This window comes from Cydia fagiglandana, chromosome 25 (genome assembly GCF_963556715.1).
Source record: "Cydia fagiglandana chromosome 25, ilCydFagi1.1, whole genome shotgun sequence".
NCBI lineage: Eukaryota > Metazoa > Arthropoda > Insecta > Lepidoptera > Tortricidae > Cydia > Cydia fagiglandana.
This window is the reverse complement of record NC_085956.1, coordinates 5,059,563-5,079,857: the sequence shown is the minus strand read 5'-3', so window position 1 is coordinate 5,079,857 and position 20,295 is coordinate 5,059,563. Positions and strand designations below refer to the sequence as shown.

Sequence of the window (20,295 nt, the reverse complement as noted above, 5' to 3'; positions counted from 1 at the left end):
TTAATAACCAGAGTCTCCTTTAAGAGCTTACACCTCTGCCGAAATACTTGCAATATTTTGCATACTTTTGTATGGACTGACGTTTACCTGACAGCTATTTGTATGTTACGTGCAAATAGCCATACATTTGATGTGCCCCTCCCCTGCAAAAATCGGCAGACTGTTTTGTGCAGAAAATGACAAACAAGGCGTCTTACTAAATGCTCCAAGATATTAGTTAAGTTAATACCTAACACTTATATACCTACACTACCTATTTGTTTCTCAACTAAGCATTTTTACACGGTTTTGTTTTGTCATATTAACTTATGTAATGTTTCGCAGTTTTGTTGTATAGTAAGCATTAATAGTAGAATTGATCATGCTTTATAGATATACATCTAATAGTAAAACTATAATATCGGTGTCAATGTCAATATTTATTTAAACATTCAGCTTAGCGACGTTCAGCATTTACATCCACAACCAAGGTAAGAAGAGCCATAAGAACTAGCGCCGATATTCCCTCCAAGTAAGGAAGCGGAGCCGATATTCCCTCCAAGTAAGGAAGCGGAGCCGATATTCCCTCCAAGTAAGGAAGCGGAGCCGAGATTCCCTCCAACTAAGGAAGCAAAGCCAATGCCTCCGATTTGTTCCGTGATGCCGACGCTGTCTCCACAGCCGTACGCCACCGGCACGGCGCCACTGGCGTCAAAACTGCCCTCGAACGCCACCGCGCTCAAGTACGGCAGCTCGCCGGAGAGCACCAGGTCTCCGGCCAGGCCCAGGTCAGTGGCGACGGCGATGCCGGAGGGCGAGATCGGCCCGATGCTGGAAACGGCCAGGGAGCCTCCATAACTGGGTACGTCGATGGATACGCAGTTGCTCGAAATGCTCGGTCGAACAGCAATCGGATTGTAACGTATCTTTTCGATTTCTTCGACTTCTTTGACAATCACTCTACCAGCGCTTTGCGGTCGAATAGAAATGGGATTGTAACTTATTTCGTCGATTTCTTTGACGATCACTTTACCAGAGCTGCAGCCACAGCCAGCTAAGGACTGAAAATAAAGACATATATTATTATCATTTATCAGACATGAGTAGTCCAGAAAGACCAAAAACGACAACTCAAAACATTTGTTCTTGTGGTTTCTTTGCCGAAATATGGGAATAAAGCATGACTCATGCTAGAATGGGCCGGGTCCGGGCCGGTGCTTCCTTCTAGGGAAAGCACCCCGTGATTACCGATCATAGGAAATGTCATGTCGGATCGGTCGGCCCGGGCCCGGCCCGGTCTAGCGTGAGTCATCATTAAATGCTAAAAATTCAATTTCTTTGACGAAAACTTCACATGCGGTTTAGGAAGACTAAACGGGCTAGCTAGAGACTGAAAATACTGCCCACAACTTCACCTGCGTAGGATGATGATGATCCATGAAAATGATCCTGTGTTTACCTGGGCTTCAAACTATCTCCATATCTTTTATCGAAATCGGTTAAGCGGTGAAATGGAAACAGATAGGCATTGACACACACACACACACACAGTTACTTTCTATAAATTGGCCCGTCAGAGGGTAACTTTTGACCACATGAAGAGCATAGATGCTTCTAATAAAAAATATAAAAACGTAAATGACTAGCTAAAACCAACCATGTAATAATTAAACCTGTACCGAAGTCTAAAGTTAAGCTAAGAAAAGGGCCAATGTAAGCCTACTTTACGGTATTTGCTAATCAAAGTGCAAAAACGTACCTGTTGGGCCAAACAAGCGACCACGCAGAGTAATGCTGCCTTGAATGCCATTTTGCTGCTTTCAACTTTGACAGATCCGTTAATGATTTATTCTACTACGACCACCAGCTTTTATTATACATTGTTATCAAATGCTCAAATCTAGGTCAAATATTGAAACATAAATGACAAAGAAGTAGGTATCAAGTAAAATTTCACGCATAGTCACGAATTTCCTATCGCCTTTCTTCGGCAGAGAAAGAACGTACCACGAACGTACCACAGGTGTGTTATCACTGGCCTAATTTCCAAATTTCGTGTATGATAAAGTTAGTATAAAAGCAGTAGAAATTTTGGTTAAGTCATCATTTCTTTCAAGTAAGAAAAGTAACACAAACATGTCTCGCTTTGCTTTCCTGGTGTTGTGTGTCCAGGCTGGCCTGATCCAGGTAATACTTAGCTAATTTTATATTTTTTTCTACTTACTTCATCATCATCATCATAATTATCATCATCATCTTACCCGAAAGACGTTCACTGCTGGACAAAGGTCTTCCCCAAGGATCCCCACCATGAACGGTAATTCGCTTCCCTTAACCAACCTTACGTTTACCTATACGAAAACGCGAACGCGGAAGGGTCCTCCTCTTTCGTCTTAAACTGTTCCCTCCAAACCTTTGCCCTATAGGCACACCTCGGACACTGGCGATCAAATGTATGAAACAAATGTGTTCCTACGCACACAGTCTAAGCTCGTGTAGGTGAACGCGTACCATGCTTGTGTGAGTGAGATAAGACATGCTAGGGTTCCCGCCATTTGTTGTCAAGTTTGATGACCTCAATGACTCAAAACTCATTGCGCGAGAAAGGAAATTCAAGCCATCAAAATATTACGTGAGTTAAAACCATGAGCGGGTGGGCGGCACTTTCACCGGGAGACAGGGAGCGTCCATACTGTACGTTAATTAATACTCTTTATTATACTGTGCTATAGGTCGAGCCTTGGGTAGAGCGATTGGATAGACCACGAATGCCCTTTTAGTTACTCTATTCAATAGCATCATCTCGAGATGACCAAGACAGCGGAGTCTTACTGACTTGATCTCTCCAACAATGTTCAGCTGGGGCCTCAGGGGGCCTGTCTCCAATTTTTTTTAATTGAATATTTTTAAAAGTGTGCATATTCATTAGAAGCATGAGTTGAAAATTTAATAAAATAATAATAATTAACATTTGTTTGCCAGACTGCTCTCTGCGGGCGCCCATGCGGTTGCAGTCAAATCTCTTACGCGCCCTCCGGTTACATTGGCGGCGTCGAAAAAGTCATTGAGAACTACAGTGTTAGTGCGCCCAGCTGCAGCGTTAGTGCATATGAGTACAGTGCACCTAGCGTCAGCTACAGTGCGCCTAGCATCAGCTTGAGTGCGCCTAGCATCAGCGTGGGTGCATCTAGCATCAGCAGCGGCTACGGTGCGTCGTACGGCGGCGCGGGTTCCGGAGTCGTGAGCGCTGAAGGCCTCATCGGTGCGTCCGGCACCACGGCCGTCGCCGGATCCGTGCCGGTACTCGGCTCGGTGGTGTTCAGTGGCGCAGTACCGGCGACGGGATCCGTGTCCATCCGGGGTCAGTGCGGGTGCGGTTGCAATGATGTTCGACAAATATTGATATAACGATGCTAAATTGATGTGTTTGCCTAGTATATGTTAAAATAATAAACTGTGTAATTAATAATGTTCAACTTCCTACTCTTAACCCTACCCCTGTCCTACGATACGTAATAGAAATAGAAATAGAAATAGAAATAGAAATAGAAATAGAAATAGAAATAGAAATAGAAATAGAAATAGAAATAGAAATAGAAATAGAAATAGAAATAGAAATAGAAATAGAAATAGAAATAGAAATAGAAATAGAAATAGAAATAGAAATAGAAATAGAAATAGAAATAGAAATAGAAATAGAAATAGAAATAGAAATAGAAATAGAAATAGAAATAGAAATAGAAATAGAAATAGAAATAGAAATAGAAATAGAAATAGAAATAGAAATAGAAATAGAAATAGAAATCGAAATCGAAATCGAAATCGAAATCGAAATCGAAATCGAAATCGAAATCGAAATCGAAATCGAAATCGAAATCGAAATCGAAATCGAAATCGAAATCGAAATCGAAATCGAAATCGAAATCGAAATCGAAATCGAAATCGAAATCGAAATCGAAATCGAAATCGAAATCGAAATCGAAATCGAAATCGAAATCGAAATCGAAATCGAAATCGAAATCGAAATCGAAATCGAAATCGAAATCGAAATCGAAATCGAAATCGAAATCGAAATCGAAATCGAAATCGAAATCGAAATCGAAATCGAAATCGAAATCGAAATCGAAATCGAAATCGAAATCGAAATCGAAATCGAAATCGAAATCGAAATCGAAATCGAAATCGAAATCGAAATCGAAATCGAAATCGAAATCGAAATCGAAATCGAAATCGAAATCGAAATCGAAATCGAAATCGAAATCGAAATCGAAATCGAAATCGAAATCGAAATCGAAATCGAAATCGAAATCGAAATAGAAATAGAAATAGAAATAGAAATAGAAATAGAAATAGAAATAGAAATAGAAATCGAAATCGAAATCGAAATCGGTCATACTGTGTGTGCGTTTTGGGGTTGGGACCAGAAGATTCAACGGAGCCACGCCGCCTAAATAGTGTTTAGTATTTAAGTTTGTAAAATGCATGACATATAACTCATTATCTGTCAAGAATTACCTACAATTCTTCTAAATCTTTGACAATTGTCAGAAACTTCGAAGGAGAAATATCTGTTTTTTTCCGATATAATAAAGTTTTTTTAAATAATACAATGATGGTGGCAAACAGGAATACGGCCCGCCCGATGGTAAGTGGTAATCGTAGCCCATGGATGCCTATGACGTCAACAATAGTGATTTTACAATTCGTCGCACCTGTCACCGATGTGAAATTGGGGCCTGATGAGTGTATGAAACATCCATGGGGGGAATTGTCATTTTATGGCTATTTTCTTAAATAACTTCAAACCTATGTATTTTAAAATTCTTAAAAAAAACATGACCATCTTTGGGTCACTAATTTACATATGTATACCAAATTTCAACTTAATTCGTCTAGTAGTCATCACTCGTCCATGGCCCCGACGGAAGATCAGCGTTTTTTTTTTATGTAATAGTCAGCAAACGAGCAGACGAGCTGCCTGATGGGAAGAAATAGAAATAGAAATAGAAATAGAAATAGAAATAGAAATAGAAATAGAAATAGAAATAGAAATAGAAATAGAAATAGAAATAGAAATAGAAATAGAAATAGAAATAGAAATAGAAATAGAAATAGAAATAGAAATAGAAATAGAAATAGAAATCGAAATCGAAATCGAAATCGAAATAGAAATCGAAATCGAAATCGAAATCGAAATCGGTCATACTGTGTGTGCGTTTTGGGGTTGGGACCAGAAGATTCAACGGAGCCACGCCGCCTAAATAGTGTTTAGTATTTAAGTTTGTAAAATGCATACCTATTATATTGCCTGTAATTGCATATATTGTCTGTAAGGTCTAACTCTTTAGACCAAGAAAAGTCTGCAGCGATTTTGATTTTGATAGTAGTGCAAGTGTTATTGATACGTCATAATTTCATAGTAGTTTGACTTTAAATTGACACTTGCACTGCGTGGGCTATTAAAATCGCTGCAAACTTTTCTTGGTCTGACTTTTGCGTAATATAGGTTTTTTTCCCTGATTTAATTTTTTTAATAAATAAATAATACCTTTCACAATATGACGTTTATTATATTCACTAAAGTAACAACTCGTATTTTATACATATTTCTAATTTCAATGAATGGTTCGGAAACCATGTTCGCCAACAACACATTCAGCACCTCGGTCAATTTTTAATATTAACATCCACAACCAAGGTAAGAAGAGCCATAAGAACTAGCGCCGATATTCCCTCTAAGTAAGGAAGCGGAGCCGATATTCCCCCCAAGTAAGGAAGCGGAGCCGATATTCCCTCCAAGTAAGGAAGCGGAGCCGATATTCCCTCCAAGTAAGGAAGCGGAGCCGAGATTCCCTCCAACCAAGGAAGCAGAGCCAATGCCTCCGATTTGTTCCGTGATGCCGACGTTGTCTCCACAGCCGTACGCCACCGGCACGGCGCCACTGGCGTCAAAACTGCCCTCGAACGCCACCGCGCTCAAGTACGGCAGCTCACCGGAGAGCACCAGGTCTCCAGCCAGACCCAGGTCTGTAGCGACGGCGATGCCGGAGGGCGAGATCGGACCGATGCTGGAAACAGCCAGGGAACCTCCATAACTGGGTACGTCGATGGATAAGCTGTTGCTCGAAATGCTCGGTCGAACAGCGATCGGATTGTAACTTATCTTATCGATTTCTTCTTTGACGATCACTCTACCAGCGCTTTGCGGTCGAATAGAAATTGGTTTGTAACTTATTTCGTCGATTTCTTTGACGATCACTCTACCGGAGCTGCAGCCACAGCCAGCTAAGGACTGAAAATAAAGACATATATTATTATCATTTATCAGACATGAGTAGTCCAGAAAGACCAAAAACGACAACTCAAAACATTTGTTCTTGTGGTTTCTTTGCCGAAATATGGGAATAAAACATGACTCATGCTAGACTGGGCCGGGTCCGGGCCGGAGCTTCCTTCTATGGAAAGCACCCCGTGATTACCGATCATAGGAAATGTCATGTCGGATCGGTCGGCCCGGGCCCGGCCGGGTCTAGCTTGAGTCATCCTTAAATGCTAAAAATTTTTTTTTGACAATCACTATACATGCGGTTTAGGAAAACTATACGGGCTAGTGACTGAATATAGAAAATTAAAAATCTTCTGCCCACAACTTCTTCTAGTCATATGCCTTATGGGAATATAGTTCAGAGCCGGAAACCGTTACCAACTTTTAGTATGTTGTTGTTGTTGGGCATAGCATTGGGTCTCCAAAACTGCCGGGAGACGGCGGCGCCGGCCATCTACTTCAGCGGAATGACGTCATCAAAATGACTCCCGCTTAGTTGCGAATATTGCATACTGCACCCAAATTATGCATAGCACATACACGTGTGGGGTATTAAATGAAAGCCGATTAAATAAACTATATTTTATTCATACAAAGTGTATCAAAATATGCAACAGTTTAAGAAAAAATTACAAAATAATAAAAATTACGTAAAAAAATATTCGATTATTTGGGTTTTGCAACCAAACCAAAAGTCGGACGATAAAGCAATGTACTACAACATTAAAGATGACGTCTCAAGCCATACACTGATATCAATAAAATCAAAATTGAACCATATATGTGGAAATTATGCATCAAAATGTAGATATTTGCCCATACAAATGCATAAAAGTTATAAAAATCAAAATTGGTCATTTTCAGGATAATCCGCATAAGCTTCTAGTATGTTATTAGCAATATGACCTGGATTCTAAAACTGCCGGGAGACCATCTCTGTTGTTCCTCAGTTACAAATAATGACGTCATATAAATAATCACTGCCGAATTTCGTAAAATGTAAATTATAGCTATACCACGAGTCTCACATACACGTGAGTTACATGTAATGAAAGGTTATTAAATGTATTATGATTCACTTAAACATTGTTTGTAAAAAAAATGTACGGTTTCAGAGCTAGAAACAACGAAACACCACTTTTTATGGAAAAAGTAGATATGTATCAATTTTATAGCTAAACTAAAACCGTCAAAAAAAATTTGCGTATAATATTTGAAAAACTAGTTATTCAACTATATATCACAATTTAAATTTTACATTTCCGACAAAAACTGTGGAAGGTGTGGAAAAAAAACTAAAGCGCCCCAACAACCTACCTTAATGCGCTCATATTATGCAAAGAATAGTTCTATTTATCGAGTATTAAATGAATGAACATTACATAAAATACATGAAAACGACATTTTCGAATGGAACCATAATTAATAAAATAATAATTTACTTGATAAGTAAGCAATATACTGTTTCTTTAAGTACCTAATCTCCTCCTTTCAAAGTCGGTTAAAATGTAGCTTTTGTGACCCGGGCTACAAAGACAAATAAATTGACACCTAATTTATCAAAATCAGTTCAGTAGTTTCATGCAAACAGTACCTACACATGCACGCATAGATAGCAAATTCTGCCGTAGTCGGACAAAAAATTAAAATTCAATAATTAGACCTTTACTATTATGGCCTGGCTTGGCTTGACATCTAACGTTGAAACCCTCAGGCCGTAGATGTTAGCAGGCCTAGCGGGCGTCGCCTCGATGAGTTAGCAAGATGCCTTATGGAGGCTTCGAATGATCAGAGGGGTGACCTGTATTTCGGAGGATCAGAGGGAAAATTCTGCCAGCCTTCTCAGCTCAGCCTTGAAACCCTTGCACCAATCAAGATTCCACTTTTATAAGAATACCCAACTTACCCAGAATAGGGCAGAGTGACGCTCTTTTGTGCCAGAGGCCAAGATCCTCTTTGCTTTGGGTCACTGAGCCAGTGATGTATGTATGTACGAGGCTAATCGAGGCTTAAATATATAATTATGTATCGCATTAAGTGAACTGATATGGCATTTACCTCGATAAGGCATTTTGTATTAGGCATGTACCTACTTACTGACATGTAACTTTACATTTCTCTAATAATGTAGCGTTAGGCCATGACAATAAGAGTCTATTTCATATTAATATTTACCGCGACTACAGCAGTAGCTGCTATCTACGTATGTAATTATGTATTTTTTACATGAAACAACTGAACTGATTTTGATAAATGAGGTGTCAATTTATTTGTTTTTGTAGCCCAGGTCACAAAAGCTACATTTTAACCGACTTTGAAAGGAGGAGATTAGGTACTTAAAGAAACAGTATATTGCTTACTTATCAAGTAAATTTTTTTTAAAATTATGGTTCCATTCGAAAATGTCGTTTTCATATATTTTATGTAATGTTCATTCATTTAATACTCGATAAATAGAACTATTCCTTGCATAATATGAGCGCATTAAGGTAGAATTGTTGGGGCGCTTTAGTTTTTTTTCCACACCTACCACAGTTTTTGTCGGAAATGTAATATTTAAATTGTGATATATAGTTGAATAACTAGTTTTTCAAATATTATACGCAAAAATTTTTTGACGGTTTTAGTTTAGCTATAAAATTGATACATATCTACTTTTTCCATAAAAAGTGGTATTTCGTTGTTTCTATAGTTCGTTTTTTTTAGCATTAGAAAGAACTTCGCAGAAGTAAGCTCGTGGTTCCAAATTCGGCACTTTTAGCGGTAATAATTTGAAGTAAATTATATGTATTGACCATGATACATTAGATAATTCAATAATTATTAACAATTAAGGAGCCTCATAAAAACTGTACGCTTACTTCTGCGGAGTTCTTTCTAATGCTAAAAAAAAACGAACTATAGCTCTGAAACCGTACATTTTTTTTACAAACAATGTTTAAGTGAATCATAATACATTTAATAACCTTTCATTACATGTAACTCACGTGTATGTGAGACTCGTGGTATAGCTATAATTTACATTTTACGAAATTCGGCAGTGATTATTTATATGACGTCATTATTTGTAACTGAGGAACAACAGAGATGGTCTCCCGGCAGTTTTAGAATCCAGGTCATATTGCTAATAACATACTAGAAGCTTATGCGGATTATCCTGAAAATGACCAATTTTGATTTTTTTAACTTTTATGCATTTGTATGGTATAATATCTACATTTTGATGCATAATTTCCACATATTTGGTTCAATTTTGATTTTATTGATATCAGTGTATGGCTTGAGACGTCATCTTTAATGTTCTAGTACATTGCTTTATCGTCCGACTTTTGGTTTGGTTGTAAAACCCAAATAATCGAATATTTTTTTACGTAATTTTTATTATTTTGTAAATTTTTCTTAAACTGTTGCATATTTTGATACACTTTGTATGAATAAAATATAGTTTATTTAATCTGCTTTCATTTAATACCCCACACGTGTATGTGCTATGCATAATTTGGGTGCAGTATGCAATATTCGCAACGAAGCGGGAGTCATTTTGATGACGTCATTCCGCTGAAGTAGATAGCCGGCGCCGCCGTCTCCCGGTAGTTTTGGAGACCCAATGCCATGCCCAACAACATACTAAAAGTTGGTAGCGGTTTCCGGCTCTGAACTATCTCTGCGACCGTTTCCCATAAGGCATGGCACGGCTTCAAACTATCTCCATACATTTTATCGAAATCGGTTAAACGGAAACAGGCATTGAAACACACACACACACACAGACACACACACAGATACACAGGCACAGTTAATTTCGTTACATTGGCCCGTCAGAGGGTAACTTTTGACCACATGAAGAGCACATATGATAAGATGATTGAAGGTCATAAGATGGTTCTAATAAAAAATATAATAAAAACGTGAATGATCAGCTAAAGCCAACCATGCAATAATTAAACCTGTACCGAAGTCTAAAGCTAAGCTAAGCCAAAGTTATCATCCAGGGCCAATGTAAGCCTACTTTACGTTATTTGCTAATCAAGGTGCAAAAACTTACCTGTTGGGCCAAACAAGCGACCACGCAGAGTAATGCTGCCTTGAATGCCATTTTGCTGCTTTCAACTTTGACAGATCCGTTAATGATTTATTCTACTACGACCACCAGCTTTTATTATACATTGTTATCAAATGCTCAAATCTAGGTCAAATATTGAAACAAAAATGACAAATAAGTAGGTATCAAGTACCTTTTCACGCATAGTCACGAATTTCCTATCGCCTTTTTCTTCGGCAGAGAAAGAACGTACCACGAACGTACCACAGGTGTGTTATCACTGGCCTAATTTCCAAATTTCGTGTATGATAAAGTTAGTATAAAAGCAGTAGAAATTTTGGTTAAGTCATCATTTCTTTCAAGTAAGAAAAGTAACACAAACATGTCTCGCTTTGCTTTCCTGGTGTTGTGTGTCCAGGCTGGCCTAATCCAGGTAATACTTAGCTAATTTTATATTTTTTTCTACTTACTTCATCATCATCATCATAATTATCATCATCATCTTACCCGAAAGACGTTCACTGCTGGACAAAGGTCTTCCCCAAGGATCCCCACCATGAACGGTAATTCGCTTCCCTTAACCAACCTTACGTTTACCTATACGAAAACGCGAACGCGGAAGGGTCCTCCTCTTTCGTCTTAAACTGTTCCCTCCAAACCTTTGCCCTATAGGCACACCTCGGACACTGGCGATCAAATGTATGAAACAAATGTGTTCCTACGCACACAGCCTAAGCTCGTGTAGGTGAACGCGTACCATGCTTGTGTGAGTGAGATAAGACATGCTAGGGTTCCCGCCATTTGTTGTCAAGTTCGATGACCTCAATGACTCAAAACTCATTGCGCGAGAAAGGAAATTCAAGCCACCAAAATATTACGTGAGTTAAAACCATGAGCGGGTGGGCGGCACTTTCAACGGGAGGCAGGGAGTGTCCATACTGTACGTTAGTACTCTTTATTATACTGTGCCTTTATTGTGCTGTGTTGTGTGTGTGTGTGTGGTCGAGCCTTGGGTAGAGCGATCGGATAGACCACTAAGGCCCTTTTAGTTGCTCTATTCAATAGCATCATCTCGAGATGACCAAGACAGCGGAGTCTTACTGACTTGATCTCTCCAACAATGTTCAGCTGGGGCCTCAGGGGCCCTCTTCTCTGTTGCTATAAAAGCCTATTAAAAGCAATCAAATAACCATTTGGCAACAATGCTGCTGTAACAGCGCGCTTATATCATAATTCGGGTAATGGGGTTCAAACCGCTGTTATAGGAGCTGAAGTGTATTTACAGGTTTTATTCAAAATGTATTCAGCTTAGAGTACTTTTAAAGAGTTTTGAACTACATTAACAGCACAAGTCAGCCATATTAACGTTTCAATATAGTCCGGTGGCCAACTGCATGAAACCCTACCTGACAAAAAAAATAGAATAATCCTACTCTGTAGGGGTAGCTGACTTTTAGTAGCATCAACTGTTCTTGGTCGGCCGCGGCTTAATTTGGAAAATTTTGCGCTAATGGCAAAATAGTGGCACAAAAATTCATAAAAAAAAACCCCATCGTATAATAGAATGAAACTTGCATGGTAGGATAGCTGCCTTTGAGGACAGCAAAACAAAACTGGTCAGCTACATCCTGTGTTGGCAGGTTCTTGTGTCCGACCGAATTTGTGGTACCACGTGACAGCTACAATTTACCTCATCGAAAAATAGAATCAAAACAACTGATTGTAATACCTACATTAAATTTGTTGACATATGTCTTGGTCGGCCTCACCTTAGCCTGACAGAGTTTTCAATCCGTCCGCATTAAAAAAAAAGTCAATGGCAGCTATCCTACCATACAAGTGACATTCTATTTTTCGATGAGGTAAATTGTAGCTCACTTGGTACCACAAATTCGGTCGGACACAGGAACCTGCCAACACAGGATGTAGCTGACCACTTTTGTTTTTTTGATGAATATTTGTACCACTTTTTGCCATTTGCGCAAAATTTGCCAAGTTAAGCCACGGCCGACCAAGAGCAGTTGAAGCTGCTAAAAGTACCCCTACCTACCCCTACAGAGTAGGATTTTTCAATTTTTTTATCAGGTAGGGTTTCATGCAGTCGGCCATCGGACTATAAATCCATAAACATGGCGACATCATGTGCTATAAGTGTAGCAGTAAACGCAGTTACTCGACTTATAGTCGAATTAATGAGATATAACAGAAACTAGATCGTGTAAGCAAATTTTTACTTATTTTTATTAATATTTTTTTATTGAAATTTAAGAAAATAGGCGGCCCATGAATATATATGAACCAGTGCCTTTGGTTTTATCAATAAAGTATTTTTCGCGCTGGGTTTTACTGTATTACGTGTACTTACAGACAGTAAAAACTTATGTACACAATCACGGTAAAAATAAATGTCATGGATGACAGCAGTAAAAAATACTTAAGTACCTTTTTGTTTTATTAGACACGTGAAGACGATTAGGCCTCAAACTTAATCAAATAATTGAAATATAATCGCTTACCTGAGATCGTTTTTAGCACATATTAGTTGAATAAAAGCATTTACTACACTCTTACACATTTAAAATGCCGAGTAAAAGCAATCCGGCTACCTTTACGAAACATTTTTGCTGAGAAAAAGCAGTGCGGCTGCTTTTATAGAACACTTTTACTGAGTAATAGTAAATTGCTAATGTTTATAGAACAAATAGTCGAGTAAAAGCACTATCGTTGCTATTAAAACACTAGAAGTGCTTTTATCCACTTTTACTCAACTCTTACAGCATCGATTTGCTTCTTATACAGCGCTTACTCGATTTTTATAACACTTTTAGTCTGTATAAGTGCGCCTTTTCGCGTTGAGTAAACGCTTACAGGACTTTTACTCGACTGTTTTTACACCGTTTATAGCACCAAAAAGCGAAGATAAAAACGTGCTCTCAACTTTTATAGCACATATGTAGATTTGCTAGTTGGGCTGTCTCTAATTTTTTTAAATTTAATATTTTTAAAAGTGTGCATATTCATTAGAAGCATGAGCTCAAAATTTAATAAAATAATAATAATTAACATTTGTTTGCCAGACTGCTCTCTGCGGGCTCCCGTGCGGTTGCAGTCAAATCTCTTACGCGCCCTCCGGTTACATCGGCGGCGTCGAAAAAGTCATTGAGAACTACAGTGTTAGTGCGCCCAGCTGCAGCGTTAGTGCATATGAGTACAGTGCACCTAGTGTCAGCTACAGTGCGCCTAGCATCGGCGTGAGTTCGCCTAGCATCAGCTTGAGTGCGCCTAGCATCAGCGTGGGTGCATCTAGCATCAGCAGCGGCTACGGTGCGTCGTACGGCGGCGCGGGTTCCGGAGTCGTGAGCGCTGAAGGCCTCATCGGTGCGTCCGGCACCACGGCCGTCGCCGGATCCGTGCCGGTGCTCGGCTCGGTGGTGTTCAGTGGCGCAGTACCGGCGACGGGATCCGTGTCCATCCGGGGTCAGTGCGGGTGCGGTTGCAATGATGTTAGACAAATATTGATCTAACGATGATAAAGTGGTGTGTCTTGCCTAGTATATGTTAAAATAATAAACTGTGCAATTAATAATGTTTTCAACTTCCTACTCCCTAACCCTACCCCTGTCCTACGATACGTAATAGAAATAGAAATCGAAATAGAAATCGAAATCAATCGAAATAGAAATAGAAATAGAAATAGAAATAGAAATAGAAATAGAAATAGAAATAGAAATAGAAATAGAAATAGAAATAGAAATAGAAATAGAAATAGAAATAGAAATAGAAATAGAAATAGAAATAGAAATAGAAATAGAAATAGAAATAGAAATAGAAATAGAAATAGAAATAGAAATAGAAATAGAAATAGAAATAGAAATAGAAATAGAAATAGAAATCGAAATCGAAATCGAAATCGAAATCGAAATCGAAATCGAAATCGAAATCGAAATCGAAATCGAAATCGAAATCGAAATCGAAATCGCAATCGAGTTCGAAATCGAAATCGAAATCGAAATCGAAATCGAAATCGAAATCGAAATCGAAATCGAAATCGAAATCGAAATCGAAGTCGAAGTCGAAGTCGAAGTCGAAGTCGAAGTCGAAGTCGAAGTCGAAATCGAAATCGAAATCGAAATCGAAATCGAAATCGAAATCGAAATCGAAATCGAAATAGTTGTTTAGTTTATTGATCTCTCAATACAATTTTCATAGTTAATGTTAAAGAATACATAAGCAATTACTTATCGTATAGCGAGTAGTGGGTCATAATCTGATGTTCCGCAAACAGTACTTTACAGGACTGCCTCTGTTTTAGCCCGAGTATAGTCCTCAGCGCCCTTTTTTGCATGATCAACACCCTGTCTGCGTCGGTCGAGTTACCCCACAAGATCACGCCATATGCCATAAGCGAGTGGAAGTTAGCGCATCACTTGAAACCAATAGTTCCACCTTGCGCAGTGCAAAGATCGCACCACTCAGTCTACCACACAGCATGTTTATATGTTGCTTCCAGCTAAATACAATACAATGTTGGATACAATGTAAATCCTAAAAGCTTACACGTATCGGTTGTCGAAATCGAAATCGAAATCGAAATCGAAATCGAAATCGAAATCGAAATCGAAATCGAAATCGAAATCGAAATCGAAATCTAAATCTAAATCTAAATCTAAATCTAAATCTAAATCTAAATCTAAATCTAAATCGAAATCGAAATCGAAATCGAAATCGAAATCGAAATCGAAATCGAAATCGAAATCGAAATCGAAATCGAAATCGAAATCGAAATCGAAATCGAAATCGAAATCGAAATCGAAATCGAAATCGAAATCGAAATCGAAATCGAAATCGAAATCGAAATCGAAATCGAAATCGAAATCGAAATCGAAATCGAAATCGAAATCGAAATCGAAATAGAAATAGAAATAGAAATAGAAATAGAAATAGAAATCGAAATCGAAATCGAAATCGAAATCGAAATCGAAATCGAAATCGAAATCGAAATCGAAATCGAAATCGAAATCGAAATCGAAATCGAAATCGAAATCGAAATCGAAATAGAAATAGAAATAGAAATAGAAATAGAAATAGAAATAGAAATAGAAATAGAAATAGAAATAGAAATAGAAATAGAAATAGAAATAGAAATAGAAATAGAAATAGAAATAGAAATAGAAATAGAAATAGAAATAGAAATAGAAATAGAAATAGAAATAGAAATAGAAATAGAAATAGAAATAGAAATAGAAATAGAAATAGAAATAGAAATAGAAATAGAAATAGAAATAGAAATAGAAATAGAAATAGAAATAGAAATAGAAATAGAAATAGAAATAGAAATAGAAATAGAAATAGAAATAGAAATAGAAATAGAAATAGAAATAGAAACAGAAATAGTCTATTCGTGGCATAAAAAATAGGTAACAGACAAAGAGAAAATAAAACCGGGCACTTGACTCGCACTTGCGAGTCGGACTCGCGCACGAAGGGTTCCGTACCATAATGCAAAAAAAAAAAACAAAAAAAAAGCAAAAAAAAAAAGGTAACCCATCCAAGTACTGACCACTTGGTAACGTTGGTTAACATTACAACACATATCATCACAACAGAACAAGTAAATAGCCACGAAATCGTCCCGACTCAGCATGGTTTTAGCCTTGATGGGCCAACGCTGATCTTCCGTCGGGGCCATGGACGAGTGAATCGCGGAAACATGACATTTAGATTTAGATTTCGTTAAACCTTTGAAGTTAAAATTAAAATTGCAAGATATGACGATAGTTTATCGATATGACTTTATCGACATGGCTACAGCAAGCTTATATTTAAGTTTGTAAAATGCATACCTATTATATTGCCTGTAATTGCATATATTGTCTGTAAGGTAGAGTTAGACCAAGAAAAGTCTGCAGCGATTTTGATTTTGATAGTAGTGCAAGTGTTATTGATACGTCATAATTTCATAGCAGTTTGACTTTAAATTGACACTTGCACTGCGTGGGCTATTAAAATCGCTGCAAACTTTTCTCGGTCTGACTTTTGCGTAATATAGGATTTTTTCCCTGATTTAATTTTTTAAATAAAGAAATAATACCTTTCACAGTATGACGTTTATAATATTTACTAAAGTTTAAAGAAACAAGTCGTATTTTATACAGATTTCTAATTTCAATGAATGGTTCGGGAACCATGTTCGCCAACAACACATATTCACCTCGGTCAATTTTTAATATTAACATCCACAACCAATGTAAGAAGAGCCATAAGAACTAGCGCCGATATTCCCTCTAAGTAAGGAAGCGGAGCCGATATTCCCTCCAAGTAAGGAAGCGGAGCCGATATTCCCTCCAAGTAAGGAAGCGGAGCCGATATTCCCTCCAAGTAAGGAAGCGGAGCCGAGATTCCCTCCAACCAAGGAAGCAGAGCCAATGCCTCCGATTTGTTCCGTGATGCCGACGTTTTCTCCACAGCCGTACGCCACCGGCACGGCGCCACTGGCGTCAAAACTGCCCTCGAACGCCACCGCGCTCAAGTACGGCAGCTCACCGGAGAGCACCAGGTCTCCGGCCAGGCTCAGGTCAGTGGCGACAGCGATGCCGGAGGGCGAGATCGGCCCGATGCTGGAAACAACCAGGGAGCCTCCATAACTGGGTACGTCGATAGATAAGCTGTTGCTCGAAATGCTCGGTCGAAGAGCAATCGGATTGTAACTTATTTTATCGATTTCTTCTTTGACGATCACTCTACCAGCGGTTTGCGGTCGAATAGAAATTGGATTGTAACTTATTTCGTCGATTTCGTTGACAATCACTCTGCCGGAGTTGCAGCTAGGTTTAGGAAGGTAACAACCAGCCAGGGACTGAAAATAAAGAGATATTATCATTTACCAGACATGAGTTGTTCAGAAGAACCAAAAATGACAAATTAAAACATTTGTCCTTGTGGTTTCTTCGCTGAAATATGCAATTAAATTAAAGGATGACTCATATGCTAGACTGGGTCGGGTCCGAGCTGGAGCTTCCTTCTATGGAAAGCACCCCGTGATCACCGATCAATCGATAATCGATCTTGGAAACGTGCTGTTGCCAACACGCACGCACGCGTGTTGGGTGCGTGTGTGCGTGCGTGTTGTCATGCTACTTCTGTCAACGTCAGTACTTTTTGTACCGAGACTGACTGAAATAGCAAGACACGTTCATACGTTCGTAAAATACGATGGAATATAATTATGCACTACATCTGTAAGTACCTACTAGATCAGTCAAAAATAAAACCTCATAAATCTTTGGCGACATACATGACATATACATGAGTCATAATTAAAAACCTAAACATGCATATTAGGCAATACTGATGATTTATGTTAAGTATAAATATGGCTTGAAAACCTAACTTGCTTAGCAAACATAACGAAGAGGAAAAATCGCCAAACGTGAACTATGCGTCAATGAAGAGTTCTGTTCTGGTCATCATCAGCAGTTCCGCTTCATCAAATGCGACAGTTTTTAATGAACATGCTTGATTTTCTGATGTAAATACAAAAATCTCTATACGCATGCCTTTAAGATTTGAGGAGTTCCCTCGATTCCTCATGGATTCCATTATCAGAACTCGAGCTTGACAGAAATAGGGCTTAAAAACGAAACTTGGTTAACAAACATAACGAAGAGGACAAATCGCCAAACGTGAACTATGCGTCGTTGAAGAGTTCCGTTATGATCATCATCAGCAGTTCCACGTCATCAAATGTCACGTTTTTGAATGTTTGATTTGTTGATAAAAACACAAAAATTACTATATGCCTTTAAGATTTGAGAAGTTCCCTCGATTCCTCATAGATCCCACCATCAGAACTAGGTTTTGACAAAAACGGGACCAATCTTTATGCATATACATACAATAAAAAAAAAAGAATTTTCAAAATGAAGTACCAAACATAAAAAATAAAATAAAAAAATAAACATACAAACCGAATTGATAACCTCCTCTTTTGGGATTTGGAAGTCGGTTAAAAACCTACCTGCGGAACTAAACACGCGACCACGCAGAGTAAAGCTGCCTTGTATGCCATTTTGGTGTTTTCTACTTTGACAGCTCCTTAAGTTATGATTGTTTAACTACGGCCACCAGCTTTTATTAAACCATTATCAATTTCTCATATAAAATGTAGGTCAAATATTTTAACACAGAAGATAGAGAAAATACATTTTGTCACGCAATTCCTATCACCTTTCTTTAGCAAAGAAAGAACATACACAGGTGTATTATCGCTAGCCTAATTTCCAAATTTTGTGTGATAAAGTTAGTATAAAAGCAGTAGAAATTTTGGTTAAGTCATCATTTCTTTTGAGTAAGAAAAGTATCACAAACATGTCTCGCTTTGCTTTCCTCGTGTTGTGTGTCCAGGTTTGCCTGATCCAGGTAACTATTCATATTTTTTTTTGTCTTTTCTTTTTTTTTAAGGTAATTTTTTTTTTTACTAAATGAAATGTAAATATGTACAGAAATTTACAAACTTATAACTAGGTAAATATCATTTTTTTACTTAACTATGTATAAAGGATGCCTAATGACATGACAGGCGATCACGTGATGCTTTCTAGTATATTGTTTCACTTTTAGTGGGTCCAAGAATTATGAAAAAGTAATAAAAATATAGCTTAAATATAAATTTGTTTGACAGACTGCTTTGTGCCGGCTCTCGTGTGGTAATCAGATCTCTTACGCGCCCTCTGGTTGCGGACTCGGAGTAGAGCAAGTCATCGAGAAGTACAGTGTTAGTGTACCCAGCAGCGTTAGTGCATATGAGTACAGTGCACCTAGCGTCAGCTACAGTGCGCCTAGCATCAGCTTGAGTGCGCCTAGCGTCAGCGTGGGTGCATCTAGCATCAGCAGCGGCTACGGTGCGTCGTACGGCGGCGCGGGTTCCGGAGTCGTGAGCGCTGAAGGCCTCATCGGTGCGTCCGGCACCACGGCCGTCGCCGGATCCGTGCCGGTGCTCGGCTCGGTGGCGTTCAGTGGCGCAGTACCGGCGACGGGATCCGTGTCCATCCGGGGTCAGTGCGGGTGCGGTTGCAATGATGTTAGACAAATATTGATCTAACGATGCTAAATTGATGTGTTTGGCTACTATGTTAAAATAATAAACTGTACAATTAATAATGTTTTCAACTTCCTACTTTTAACCCTACCCCTGTCCTACGATACATAATAGCTGTAAGAGCTTAAATACGTATATCCATAAAAAAATTATAATAAAACAAACATTCATAGTTTTTTTTAAAGATTTAAACAAATTATTACGACAAGATAAGGCCATCAAAGTCTGAGTAAGATGCACAGATATGCATGATTAAAAAGATATTTTTACTAATTCTCGCATTTCGGAAAATATAACGTATGATTTGAAGGGTGGGAAGGGCAAAAATATCCAAAATCTAAGATGTAAATAGTAAACGTCCCCTCCCCCTTCATAACTGAATGTAGACTACCTACATTATTTTCCGAATTAACTAATAAGTACCCATCGGAGTAAATAATACATTTGATTAATAAAATAGGCCAAAAGATTATTGCATAATATATAAGTAGTACCTAGATGCAAACTTTAAATACAGTTTGGCAGGGATCTGATGTTTCGAGTTAAGCTATACTGTGTATTAATAAAATTAAATAATAAATAGTTGGTGCCAATAAAATCTATACAATATTATTTTACTTTAAATAATTTACGAATATAAGAAGGTAATTTTGTTTGAATTGAAATAAAATTAAAACGTATAGGTAGTTACTTAATAAGTAGGCCTAAGTCGCAAACCTCGTAACTCCTCCGGGGGAGTTACGATATTTGCGACTATAAGTATTGTTGTCCAAGGTAACAATTACTAATTCCCTTAAATTGCAGTTACGAGGTTTGCGACGTAGACCGACGAAATTATACCTTTAAGGCGAA

General features: G+C 38.3%; 3 protein-coding genes across 3 annotated transcripts in view; 2 read left to right on the top strand and 1 right to left on the bottom strand.

Moving 5' to 3' along the window:
* The window catches only part of LOC134677097 (dihydrofolate reductase), a 262,050-nt gene that overhangs the window by 119,176 nt on the left and 122,579 nt on the right, over nt 1-20,295 (top strand). The gene's annotated exons all lie outside the window — the stretch shown is intronic.
* Nucleotides 2,106-19,446, top strand: LOC134676823 (cuticle protein 16.5-like). The gene is made up of 4 exons (XM_063535205.1): nt 2,106-2,166; nt 2,962-3,156; nt 13,556-13,628; nt 19,163-19,446. Exons 1-4 carry the CDS (start codon nt 2,116-2,118, stop codon nt 19,444-19,446), a joined length of 603 nt encoding a protein of 200 aa, XP_063391275.1. The 5' UTR covers nt 2,106-2,115.
* LOC134676749 (uncharacterized PPE family protein PPE62-like) lies at nt 5,660-10,400 on the bottom strand. Its single transcript, XM_063535134.1, has 2 exons — nt 10,350-10,400; nt 5,660-6,271 (listed from the first exon to the last, which is right to left on the bottom strand). The coding sequence occupies exons 1-2, from the start codon at nt 10,398-10,400 to the stop codon at nt 5,660-5,662; spliced, it is 663 nt and encodes a 220-aa protein (XP_063391204.1).

Bases quoted from the DNA above. Each gene is read 5' to 3' on its own strand.
- LOC134676823 (XM_063535205.1), top strand. From the start codon at position 2,116: ATGTCTCGCTTTGCTTTCCTGGTGTTGTGTGTCCAGGCTGGCCTGATC. The intron at 2,167-2,961 runs GTAATACTTAGC...TTTGTTTGCCAG, and splicing joins TCCAGGCTGGCCTGATCCAG to ACTGCTCTCTGCGGGCGCCC. The intron at 13,629-19,162 runs CTAGCATCAGCG...AGTACAGTGCAC, and splicing joins TAGCATCAGCTTGAGTGCGC to CTAGCGTCAGCTACAGTGCG.
- LOC134676749 (XM_063535134.1), bottom strand. From the start codon at position 10,400: ATGGCATTCAAGGCAGCATTACTCTGCGTGGTCGCTTGTTTGGCCCAA. The intron at 6,272-10,349 runs GTAAGTTTTTGC...CTTTATTTTCAG, and splicing joins TCGCTTGTTTGGCCCAACAG to TCCTTAGCTGGCTGTGGCTG.